Source organism: Bos indicus, chromosome 19, assembly GCF_029378745.1.
Source record: "Bos indicus isolate NIAB-ARS_2022 breed Sahiwal x Tharparkar chromosome 19, NIAB-ARS_B.indTharparkar_mat_pri_1.0, whole genome shotgun sequence".
Classification (NCBI taxonomy): domain Eukaryota; kingdom Metazoa; phylum Chordata; class Mammalia; order Artiodactyla; family Bovidae; genus Bos; species Bos indicus.
Window position 1 is genome coordinate 16246122 of NC_091778.1, and position 11896 is coordinate 16258017.

The 11896-nt window shown below is 51.9% G+C and overlaps 1 protein-coding gene across 2 annotated transcripts; it reads left to right on the forward strand.

Annotated features, from left to right (window-relative positions):
• The first annotated feature begins 194 nt into the window (after nucleotides 1–194).
• On the forward strand, nucleotides 195–11664 carry RAD51D (RAD51 paralog D). Of its 2 annotated transcripts, none has more exons than XM_019982281.2 (10): nucleotides 195–481; nucleotides 758–819; nucleotides 1007–1125; nucleotides 5463–5544; nucleotides 5797–5931; nucleotides 6452–6547; nucleotides 9010–9100; nucleotides 9226–9375; nucleotides 10709–10873; nucleotides 11038–11664. In XM_019982281.2, the coding sequence occupies exons 1-10, from the start codon at nucleotides 400–402 to the stop codon at nucleotides 11208–11210; spliced, it is 1155 nt and encodes a 384-aa protein (XP_019837840.2). In that variant the 5' UTR covers nucleotides 195–399; the 3' UTR covers nucleotides 11211–11664. The 2 variants fall into 2 exon arrangements, with proteins under 2 accessions (XP_019837840.2, XP_019837841.2); XM_019982282.2 differs by having other exon boundaries at nucleotides 197–481; nucleotides 9226–9296.
• The last annotated feature ends 232 nt before the right edge of the window (nucleotides 11665–11896 follow it).

Consider the following 11896-nt stretch of genomic DNA (forward strand, 5'->3'; position numbering starts at 1 on the left):
GAACCGAAAGCGGCACCGGGTGGGCGTGGCCCAGGAGAAAGAGGAGGCGCACGCGGGCGCCGAGCGTCCGAGCCAGGCGCGTTGACCTCTGCGCTGGGAGCCTGGCTCCGTGCAGCCCTAGCTGTCTCCGCCCCGACCGCCCGGCCTGCGCGTCGCGCCGCAGCCGGCAGGTGGCGCCGCAGGCCGAGTCCTGACGCCTGGAAGCCGGAAGCCGCGGCGCGGCCGGGGCGGGCTGGCCCCTGGGCGCCCGAGCTCTCGAAGGGTCCGCTTTCTCTGCGCGGTCGCTGCCTCCCGCATTCCTCGCCCGTCCAGAAAAGGGCGCCGGGAGTGGGGTGGGGGACGACTGGAGAGGGCCCCGCGGATGCTTCCAGGACGAGTGGCCCCAGGCCCCCAGGGAACATGGGCGTGCTCCGGGCGGGACTGTGCCCGGGCCTCACCCAGGACATGGTCCAGCTCTTGCAGAGCCGCGGGATCAAGACAGGTGACCGCGGGCGCGCGCCACACACGGCCACACGGCCGGCCCCGGCACACCGGAGGGGCCCTTCCCCTCCCTCCTGCGCCCCCGGGGAGCCCGGAAACGTGGACGTGGGCGAGCCACGCCCCTGGGAGGGTAGAACCCCCCCATACCCCCACCGGGTGTGCCCGGCACCGCGCCGTGTCCCACGGCTCCGCCAGTACGCCCGGGCGCGGGAAAGTCAAGTGCGGGACGTCCCGGGCCTCCCTCCCTGCCCATCAACCCCACGTGTTTCGTTTTCAGTGGTGGACCTGGTTTGTGCAGACCTGGAGGAGGTCGCCCAGAAATGTGGCCTGTCTTACAAGGTGAGCTGACCGTCTCCACGCTCCACACCTGGGTGTCTCTAAATGCCCATCCCCGAGCAGAGGGGTTCCTAAAGATTGATAACGGCGGCGTCGGAGACCCTGGGAGGCCCCCTCCTTTGACGGGTCGTTGCCGAACACTTTTGGGCTGCTGCAGCCTGGGTCCTGAGCTGCCCCGCCCCTTCCGCAGGCCCTGGTCGCCCTGAGACGGGTGCTGCTGGCTCAGTTCTCAGCTTTCCCCTTCAATGGCGCGGATCTCTACGAGGAACTGAAGACCTCCACGGCCATCCTGTCCACTGGCATTGGGAGGTTTGTGTGTGTACGTGCGGGACAAAGTCAGAGGCAGGGCCACCTGACTGCCTCTCGCTGGGCTTTCGATGCTAGAGTCTGCAGCCAGCAGGCTCTTTCAGACAGTGCTAAGGATGGTCAGGACTTCTGAGTTCTCTTACCCTGTAAGAACGTTTCTCATAACTCCTAACTTTGGGGGATGCAGAATTATTGGGGTGGGGGGAACCTGTCTTGCGTGTTTAGTAGGTCGTTCGGCAGCTTCCCTGGCCTCTGCCTGCTAGATGCCAGTAGCACCGAGGGGAGAACCCTTGTCTGTTAGTCAAAAATATCTCCAGCTGTGACCCCTGGGTGGGCTGGGGGCAAAATCTATGCTGGTTGAGAACCACTGAAACACAAGATGTCAGTATTTCATTATTATTCAGCAAATCAGAGCAACTCTTCTCTGGCCCTACCTCCCTGTCCACTTAAGGGTGGACGGGGCAAGAGAGTGCGGCAGGACTAGGTTAAGGACCAGCCATTGACACGTAGTAGGTTATACAGTGGAGCACCGAAGAATTGATGTCTTCAAACTACGGTGCTGGAGAAGACTCTGAAAGTCCCGTGGACAGCAAGGAGATCAAACCAGTCAATCTTAAGGGAAATCAACCCTGAATACTCATTAGAGGGACCGATGCTGAAGCTGGAAGTCCTGTATTTTGGTCATCTGATGCAAACACTTGACTCATTGGAAAAGTCCCTGATTCTGGGAAAGGTTGAGGGCAGAAGGAAAAGAGGGCATCAGAGGACGAGATGGTCGGATGACATCACAGACGCAATGAACATGAACTTGGGCAAACTTCTGGAGACGGTGAAGGACAGGAAGGCCTGGCATGCTGCAGTCCATGGGGTCGCAAAGAGTCGGATGCAACTGGACAACCGAACAACAACAAGGTTATACAATAGGTTGTATAATCTCTTCGTGATCCTGTGAATTCGTGATTATTGACCCCACTTGAGTTTAGCACAAGGGGAGCCAGGGGCAGTGGTGGGGCTCCAGCCCTGGGGTACTTGTTCCTGAACGTGGTTCATTCCTTGTACACTGTAGCAGGAGGGGGTGAGAGTAGTTTCCTTCTGCCGTGTTTGGAGAGAGAAAAGAGTTGGAAGAAAACAGGTAGCTTCTGGCCAAGGGAGTCTGACCTCTTCCCTGGCCTGTTTGTGTGGAATTTGATAAAGAACTCTGCCACCACAAAGGTCTTTGGATCGATTTGGCCCTCGCTGTTTCCATAACACACTGTCTTGGCGGGGTTCACACAGCACAGTGCTTGCTTTCCCTGGGTTGAGGGCTCAGGTCTGTCATCCTGAGCCCTCACAGCACTGGCCAGTGTCAAGCAGGGGTACCGGAGATGGGTATGGGTGAGCCCCCCACACTTAAGGAACCTGGGGTCCACTGGGTAGAGAAGAGCAGGTGGCACGAGAGAGGTGTGAGCATGTGTGCAAGCAGCTAAGGAAGGGGTGATTAACAGGAAGCAGGCCTGGCCTTTGGGAGCTTATAAAACCAGCATATACAGAGAGAGTGGTCAGGGAGCAAACTGGCAGGATGGCAGCCACCAAGGGTCACTGCAGAGGAGCTCAGAGAGGTTCAGGACCACTCTGTGCAGTGAGGATGGATGGGCCTTCTTCGAGTGCTCACCAGGCAGCAGGCACTGTTACTCTAGGTACATTATTTCATTTATCTTCACTTCATTTATCTTCACTTTATCTTATCTTCTTCATTTATCCATCTACTTCCCCAATGGCTCAGTGGGTGAAGAATCTGCCTGCAGTGCAAGAGACACAGGAGATGCAGGTTCAATCCCTGGGTCAGGAAGAGCTCCTGGAGAAGAAAAAGGCAACCCACTCCAGTATTCTTGCCTGGAAAATCCCACGGACAGAGGATCCTGGTGGGCTGCAGTCCATGGGGGTCACAAAGAGGCGGACATGACTGAGGGGCTACCACTTTGACAACTACAGTGAGCCTGTTGCGATGAAAATCACCATCCTGGGGCCTCGCTGGCAGTCCAGTGGTTAAGACCTCACCTTCCAGTGCAGGGGGCGCAGGTTCAATCCCTGGATGGGGATCTAAGATCACACATGCCTTGCTGCCAAGAAACTGAAACATAAAGCAGAAGCAACATTGTAGCAAATTCAGTAGAGACTTTAAAAATGGTTCATTCACATCAAAAAATCTTTAAAAAGAAATGAAAGCCATCATCCTGTAGATAGGGAAACTGGGACTCAGGTTAAGAGACTTGCTCAAGATCCCCCAGCTAGGGATTTCCCAGGTGGTCCGCTGGTTAGGACTCCTGTGCTTCCACTATAGTTTAATCCCTGGTTCGGAAACTAAGATCCCGCAAGCGGGGTGGCACAGCCAAAGGGAAAGAAAAAAGATCCTGCAGTGAGTAAGTGGCAGACCAGGCCCTTGAGGTCACACCTGTCACACTGTTAAGCCTAGGAACTCAGCTCTAAGGCGTCTGCCCTGTTGCTCCCTCCAGGCAGGAGGCTGTGTCGTGAAAGTAGAGTTACAGGCACGGGTGGAGGTGGGCGGGGCAGATGGGGCTGCGGAGGCTGGCAGGAGAGGCCCAGGAGGATACAGCAGGGGAGGGTGCTGTGAGCAGATCTGGGGCGGGCGACAGCAGGAGGCATATTGAAGAAATGCTGTAAGCCTTCCTGCTGGGGGATACAAAAGTGGCGAATCAAAGATGACCCCTAGGCTTCTAGCCTTTGTCACAGTGGTCTTTGGACACCTGATGGGTATTAACTCTGACACGGGAGTGGAGGGAAGTTCTGTAGTCAACAGCTCACGAAATGCTGGTTAACCCAAATGAAGCAGGTTTCTCTGATTTTTTAATCGGCCTTTTTTTTTTTTTTGGTCAGGCCACTTGGCATGTGGGATCTTAGTTCCCTAACCAAGGATTGAACCTGAGCCTCCTGCCTTGGAAGCAAGGAACCACTGGGCCACCAGGGAAGTCCCTCTGCAGTAGGTCTTCTCACGGCCTGTAGTGCTGGGGGCATCTTTACAAGTGGGAGAGCAGGCAGTGAGCCTCGGAAGCAGCTGTATTGACTGGGGGAGAAGGGTGGTTCCTTGAAGACCAGAGCTGTGTCTTGTTCATCTCTGCCTCCCCCTTGTTTTAGAAAAAGGCCTATAGGAAATGTGAGACATTCAGGCGATGTTTGAATGAGTGACTGAAAGAATGAACGAAAGCCAGTTTGGGGGGAAGGTGGAGGATAAATTCCAGACAGCACTTGTGTTCAAGACAGGGTTAGGCTCACTTGTACTTCTGTTCCATAAGGCAGGTGGTGGTGGTGGCGGCGGGGGGTCTGGCCATGTCAAGGTGGATTTGGGAATTCCTTATGGAGATCCTCATGGCCAGGAATGCAATTGATTCTTGATTGTAGAGTCCAGACCTGTGGTTTAGCCCAGGCTGCTCATTAGAATCATTTGGGAAGCTTAAGAAATATTCATGCTTGGGTCTCTTTAGAAATTGTTTTTTGGCCACGCCACGCGAGGTCTTAGTTCCCTGACCAGATATTGAACCTGTGCCCCCTGCATTGGGAGCACAGAGACTCGACCACTGGACCTACAGGGAAGTCAACATTCTTGAAATAACATGATGATAATGGAGAACAGATTAAGCAGTTGCCAGGGGCTGGCTAGGGATTTAGGGATGAATGTGGTTATAAAAGGGTGGCACAGGGAGCCCTGCAGAGATGGAAATGCTCTGTCTTGATTGCAGTGGTTCCATAAACCCACACGTGGGATGAAATGGCAGAGAACTGTGCACACGGACACACGTGGAAGGAATGGAGCTGCAGCTCTGTGGACGCCACCAGTGTTGTTTTTCGCTGTTGCACTAAGATGGAGAACAAACCATCTTAGAGTAAAAGATGCTACCATTAGTGAACACCAGCTGAAGGGTACACGGGACCTCACTACATGTTTGTTTGTTTTGCAACTTCCTGTGAATCTGTAATTATTTCAGAGTTTTAAACCATGACAAACTATGGGCAGTGCTATCGAGGGAACTCAGAAGGGGCTGCGATGGAGATTGAGAGAAGAACCATTAAATGGGGCAGCGAAGAGACCTCTGGAGAGAAGTGATTACCCAGAGGTGATCTTTAAGGCAAGAGTGAAAGGATGAGGAGCCAGAGGGGAAACACTCGGCCATGCTGGCTTTCCCCAAAGGAGACTCCACAAGGAGGAGCCTCCTGGCCAGAGATGTCAGAACATCTCTGGACAGAACAATGCTTGGAAGGAATGTCTTGCTGTTCTTCCTCCCCTCCTCTGCTCCTTCCCCTCCAATCCCTTCGGTTGATGCTCTTCCCTCCTCTTCTGCCATCAGCCTGGACAAACTGCTAGATGCTGGTCTCTACACTGGAGAAGTGACTGAAATTGTAGGCGCCCCGGGTAGCGGCAAAACCCAGGTACACCTGCAGCCAGCAGCCAGGAGGGTTGGGGGAGGTGGATGCATAGTCCTGGATCTCTGGGGAAGCTTCTGCCAGCATCCTGTGATTTCAGAGCTTGGAAGAGAGAAGACGGGTGGTTAGGAGTGGGACTTGAACTCATGTCTCGGGGCCCATCCGTGCCTCTGGGATCTGAATGAGATTTGGTGGGGGACTCCCATTCTGGGCCCTTCTTGAGAGCTCAGGTTCACCCAATGACCCGTCTCTACTCAGGTATGTCTTTGTGTGGCAGCACACGTGGCCCATGGCCTGCAGCAGAACGTCCTCTACATTGATTCCAATGGAGGGCTCACGGCCTCCCGCATTCTCCAGCTGCTTCAGGCCAGGACCCCGGATGAGGAGGAGCAGGTAAATGGCAGGAAGCCTGGGTTCCTTGGAGGTTCTGACACCATAAGACCCCATTATCTAACACGGCAAGAATTTGGACCATTTGGGTGACTGGTCATTTCTGGCTTTAAAACTTGCTGTTCCACCAATGCTTCCTGTATTGTAAAGCCTCCCCTTTATGACGTCATCCCAGTTGGATGCTACCCACAACGATCCTTCCTAGAAACCCAATCCGTGGCATCCCCTCATTCAGGGCAGACACACACGCCCAGCCTCTGTGTTTCTCCCCCATATCTTGCCCAGGGCAGGCACACTGGTCACTGCCACTCCTTCCCACAGAGCTCTGACTTGGCTCTGCAGCTCAGCACCCAGGCAGCCAGCATGTTGCGAACCAGCCCAGCAGACAAAGCCCACTGCCATCTGTACCTGAGTCCTTGTGTCTAAGTGCCTCTTCTCTCTCAACCTCAAAATCCCTCTTCATCTTGCGCGACCCCCGGCTCCTCTTCTCCAAGGCCCTCCCTTCTCTCTCCTGCCCCTTCAGGCAGGAGCTCTCCAGAGGATCCAGGTGGTGCGTGCGTTTGACATCTTCCAGATGCTGGACGTGCTGCAGGACCTGCGAGGCGCTGTGTCCCAGCAGGTGAGCCTGATCTTCTGCCTTCCCTGCTCCCCACAGCTCACCTATGCTGTCTGCGTGTGGGCAGGTGTGCAATCTGGTGACTCTAGCTGTGCCCGCCATTCCCAGGATGGGATTTCTGGATGTTTAATTCTTTCCTTCCTCAATTCTTTGCCTTCTCGTTCACATGCCCATCTTCCCCACTAAAGAGTAAGCCCCTTCCTTGAGTGCAAGGATCGGTCCTGTTCATCTCTACATTCCAACTGGGTCCATTCAGCTGCAAATTAATAGCATCTATCTGACAGACACTTGAACCTTGAGGACGTTTAATTATCTCACATAAGTCTGGAGGTTGGCACACCCATAATATCAGGGCTGTAGGTTGGTGTGCCTGATTCTCTGGCTTTTCCCCCTCATGATTGCAGAGTGGCTGCCATGGCTCCAAGCAGCACGTCTTCACACATCCATATCCAGGGTAGTGATATATGCCCCTTTTCTGTACCTCTTTCTCTAGAACCCACCATTACACTTCCCAGTTCCCTTTACACCTAACTGGCAAGAACCGAGTTATGTTTTTTTTATGTCCTAGTCCAGAGGTTGGGCGCACCTTCCCTGATGTCAGATTTTCTGCCCAGTGCTTGAACACATTCAGAGTCCTGTTGACAAGGGAGAGAGGTTAGGAATGGCATTTGCGTTGGTACCCTGATATACCTGATGGGTGCTTGAATAGGATATGGTGCATGATATTTATACCTTTACATTTGGGAGAAGCCTTAGAGAGACTAGTTTAATTTATCTTAAACTTTACCTCTCACCCCAAAGCATATGATGTTCCCGTGGGCATACCTCGGGTTGTATGTAACATAAATCGTTTTAACAAACTTTAGATCATATAATGGTTGAACGAATACTTGGCATAGGAATCATAGCAGGTTATGCCTCCCCATGTGTTGAGACATGAAGTAGTCCTGACCTAATCCAACCCTCTTGTTGGGATCGAGCAAAGGGGGTGCCAGAGACATTCAGTGAGCTGCCCACAGTCACCACATATTTAGGATAAGAACAAAGCTTAGGGACTTCCCTGGTGGTCCAGTGGTTAAGACTCTGCACTTCCATTCCAAGGGGCACAAGTTTGATCCCAGGTTGGGGAACTAAGATCCCACATAACTCATGGCCAAAAAAAAATTTTTTTTTTTTTACATTAAGATCAAAGCTTATAACTCAAACCTCTCAACTCCCAGGACAAAAGACTTTTTTTTTTTTTTTAACAGTAGCACTGTTAGATGATATGTATTCTATTATTGCATAACAAGTTACTGCAAACTATGACTTAAAACAACATGTATTTATTATTTTAATTTCTGTAGGTCAGAAGTCTGGGCACAACTTGGCCTGGTCCTCTGCTTAGGGTCTCATTAGGTTGTGATGAAGGTGGTAGGTGGGCTGTGCTCTTATCTGTAGGCTCAGCTGGGGAAGAACCACTTAGAAGTTCATTCAGGTTGTTGGCAGAATTCATTTCCTAGAGGTTTCAGCTTCTTGCTGGCAGCTGGTTGTTGGCAGAAGCCGTCTTCAAGTCCTCAAAGCTGCCCACTATTCCTGCCATGTGGTGCTTTCCATAGGCAGTTCACAGCAAGGCCGCTTGCTCCTGCAAGACAGCATACGTGTGAGAGCAAAATGCAACAGGTTGTCCTGTGTAACAATGTGATCATGGGCTGGCAGTGCATTCCGTTTGACATATAATGAAGCCTAATCAAAAGAGTGACATGACATCTGGGGCTCCCCTGGTCCAGTGGTTAAGACTTCACCTTCCAATGCAGGGGGTGCGGGTTCAATTCCTGATCGAGGAGCTAAGATCTCAATGCCTCGGGGCCAAAAAACTAAAACATAAACCAGAAGCAGTATTGTAAGAAACTCAATAAAGAGTTTAAAAAGGGTTGACGTCAAAAAAGTCTTTTAAAAAACAGAAAAGAAAAAATTTTCTGATCAGGGACCATAGGATCTGAGCAGGAATTTCTCAAATGTAATTAGAGTATCTGATATCCTGAGATTTAAACTCTCTCGGTCCATCCAAGTCTTCAGTGAAAGTGCAAGTAAAAGTCACTCAATCGTGTCTGACTCTTTGCAACTCCACGGACTATACAGTCAGTGGAATTCTCCAGGCCAGAATACTAGAGTGGGGTAGCCTTTCCCTTCTCCAGGGGATCTTCCCAACCCAGGGATCAAACCCAGGTCTCCTGCACTGCAGGTGGATTTTTTACCAGCTGAGCCACAAGGGAAGCCCAAGTCTTCAGTATAATCTGTTATACATACACATGAGGGTGGGGGGAAAAGGCATTGCTCGAGTTCCATCATGGAGGGGCAGCTATATTTGGGGTGGGAGAGGTTATTTCCTACCAGTTTTTGATAGAGGAGCAGGTTTGTCTGGTAATGGGTGCCCCCTGGAGGCCAACTGGTTGGTGGCATCTGCTTCCCATCACTCCCCCAAGGTCAGCAGTTCTTCCGGGACTCTGAAGGTGGTGGTTGTGGACTCGGTCGCTGCGGTGGTCGCCCCACTTCTGGGAGGTCAGCAGAGGGAAGGTGAGTGGTGTGGCAGAGCACAGGGTGGAGGGTCGTGATCTTGCCTGCCGGCTCTGGAGTCCCGTCTTCGGCCAGCCGGGTCCCCGCTGCCCCGCTGCCCACCCTCTTGGCTTTTTCTCCTCCAGGCTTGGCCTTGATGATGCAGCTGGCCCGAGAGCTGAAGACCTTGGCCCGGGACCTCAGTGTGGCAGTGCTGGTGAGGAAGTGGGCTTGGCCAGCCATGCTAGCCTTCTCTCTGGTCCCTGGACTTCACCAAGTGAGGAGGTTCTTTCCAGGTGCTCTCTATTTCCTTAGAACAGCAGCTTCTGAACCCCCAGAGTGACCCTTTGGGAAAGGGTCATAGCCCAACTTCTGTGGGTCATCTAGAGTGCCAGACTGTGAGGGGATCAGACACATAAATAGCCAGGGGATCAGGCAATGTTATTTTTAACACTTCTAAAAAATTAATTATTTGGCTGCGCTGGGACTTGGTGGCAGCATGCAGAATCTTTAGTTGCGGCATGCTGGACTAGTTCCGCAACCAGGGATTGAGCCTGAGCCCCCTGCATTGGGAATGCACAGTCTTAGCCACTGAACCACCAGGGGAGCCCAGGGACAGTCTTGTTTTTCTTTTTACTTTCTTTAAGTCAGGTTTATTGAGGTGTAATTCACACAGAGTAACTTCTCTTTGTTTGAGGTTTGATAACAGTCGTATCTGGCGAGATCAAGATACAGAATATTTCAATCACCCCAGAAAGATCCCCCCAGCCTCAGACAACCACTGATTTGGTTTCTGTCCCTTTCTATGAAGCGCTTGCCTTTTCCAGAGCTTTCCAGATCCTTTTCCAGGATCTTTTTTGCTTTTAGAGTAACTTTTTCTGCTTATGGAGTAATTTTTTGAAAGTCTTCATGCTTCTCATAGAAGAAGGTAAAAAATAGTTAAATATAAGTGTCCAGTTTGTAATCAATCTTCACATCCACAGAGACCATATTAGTTTTTTTTTTTATATATACCTTCATTGAATCTTTTTTCTCTGCCTATATATATACATATACTTTTAATCAACTTTCCAACTAAATTGTAATCTTGTGTTTTTTTTTAATTTTTAAAAAAGGACACCCTTTCTCGAATCTTTTAGTAGATTCTTTAAGAGTGCCACTTTCAGCGGCTGCATATTTGGGGTGGGGGGCCACACTGGGTCTTTGTTGCTGGGCAGGGCTTTCTCTAGTTGCGGCGAGTGGGGGCTACTCTTCAATGCATCGTGCAGGCTTCTCGCTGCGTGGCTTCTCTCATTGTGGAGCACAGGCTCTCAGGCACAGGCTCAGTAGTTGTGATGCAGGCATTAGTTGCTCCACATCATATGGAATCTTTCCGGAGCAGGAATCAAACCCACGTCTTAACCGCTGACCACCAGGGAAGTCCCGGAATCGTGGTTTAGTGGCAAGAGCTCTGTGCAAGTCAGGAGCCCAGGGTCCTGACTCCAGACTGGTGATAAGTCATGGAGCCTTGGGGAAGTCGTTTCCTTGTACCTGGCCTCAGCTTTCCCGTCTGTAAAATGAAGCCATAGGAGCAAATGTCCTCTGTACCAGCATTATGAGTCTATAAGCCTTTGGTTCTTTCTGCCGCAGGTGACCAATCACATGACCCGAGACAGGGACAGCGGACAGCTGAAACCTGCCCTGGGACGCTCCTGGAGCTTTGTGCCCAGCACCCGGCTTCTCCTGGACAGCACCCAAAGCTCAGGATCTCTGGGCAGCCGGCGCGTGGTGTGTCTGACCAAATCCCCCCGTCTGGTAAGCCAGTCCCAGGGGAAAGCCAGGAATCCAGGCCCTTGAGGGTGGCTTCCGTGCCTGCAGATGTCTGTGAATTCCTCAAGGCTGAGACCCTGCAGCCAAAGAAGCTACCCACGTGGGCTGCTCAGCTCAAACACTCACGCTTCCCTCCTGTCTTCTTCCAGCCAACAGGTTGCCAGGAGACGGTGGACTTAGGGAGCTTGGGGACCCCAGCGTTCCAGGGAGATCACAAAGGACACTAGGAGCAGAGCCCAGTGTTCCAGGGAGATCACACGTGATGGTGCTGTTGATGGGGGAAGGGACAGGCCGCAAGGCCCCCAACTCACCTGCAGGGTAATGCCTGTTGCTCGCTGCCGGCAGCCCCTGGGGCGCTAGAGACACTCTCTCGCTGGGAAGCCATCTCAGCCCTCAGCTCCTTTCTCTGGAAACACAGTGCTACTGGCAAGAGAGGATGCTGTTGTGGAAGGACCCAGAAATTCATGCTGGTACCCGGTTTTCTTCCCTTATTTCTACCACGTGTGTTTCCAGCAGGAGCCAGATTCATGGACTTGGGCATATCTGAAGAGGCATTCTGGTACCTGGACGGATTAACCCTGTACCATCACCGTCCTACCCTCCATCCTGACACAGTGACTAAGCTTGGGGCCTCTGGCTTACCTTTGTTTCCCTTCTTCTTTTTTTCTCTGCCTCTGTTTTTCCATCTGTAAGATGGGGCTCCTTTCCCCCTAACTCTGTCTTTGACTTACTGGGTGGAAGTAACCTTGTAAATGCAACCCGTGTTGTATGCTGAATTGTGTCTGACTCTTTGCAACCCCATGGACTGTAGCCCACCAGGCTCCTCCATCTGTGGAATTCTCCAGGCAAGAATACTGGATCAGGTTGCCATTTCCTCCTCCAGGGGATCTTCCCAACCTAGAAATTGAACCCATGTCTCTTGGCATCTCTTGCGTTGGCAGGTGGATTCTTTACTCCTAGTGCCAAAACTCTTATCTAGATCCTGCTCTTAAAAACATAATAATACAA

Coding starts and splice junctions, on each gene's coding strand:
- RAD51D (XM_019982281.2), top strand. CDS start 400: ATGGGCGTGCTCCGGGCGGGACTGTGCCCGGGCCTCACCCAGGACATG. Junction 1,126..5,462: donor CTGTCCACTGGCATTGGGAG/GTTTGTGTGTGT, acceptor TTCTGCCATCAG/CCTGGACAAACTGCTAGATG. Junction 5,545..5,796: donor CGGGTAGCGGCAAAACCCAG/GTACACCTGCAG, acceptor GTCTCTACTCAG/GTATGTCTTTGTGTGGCAGC.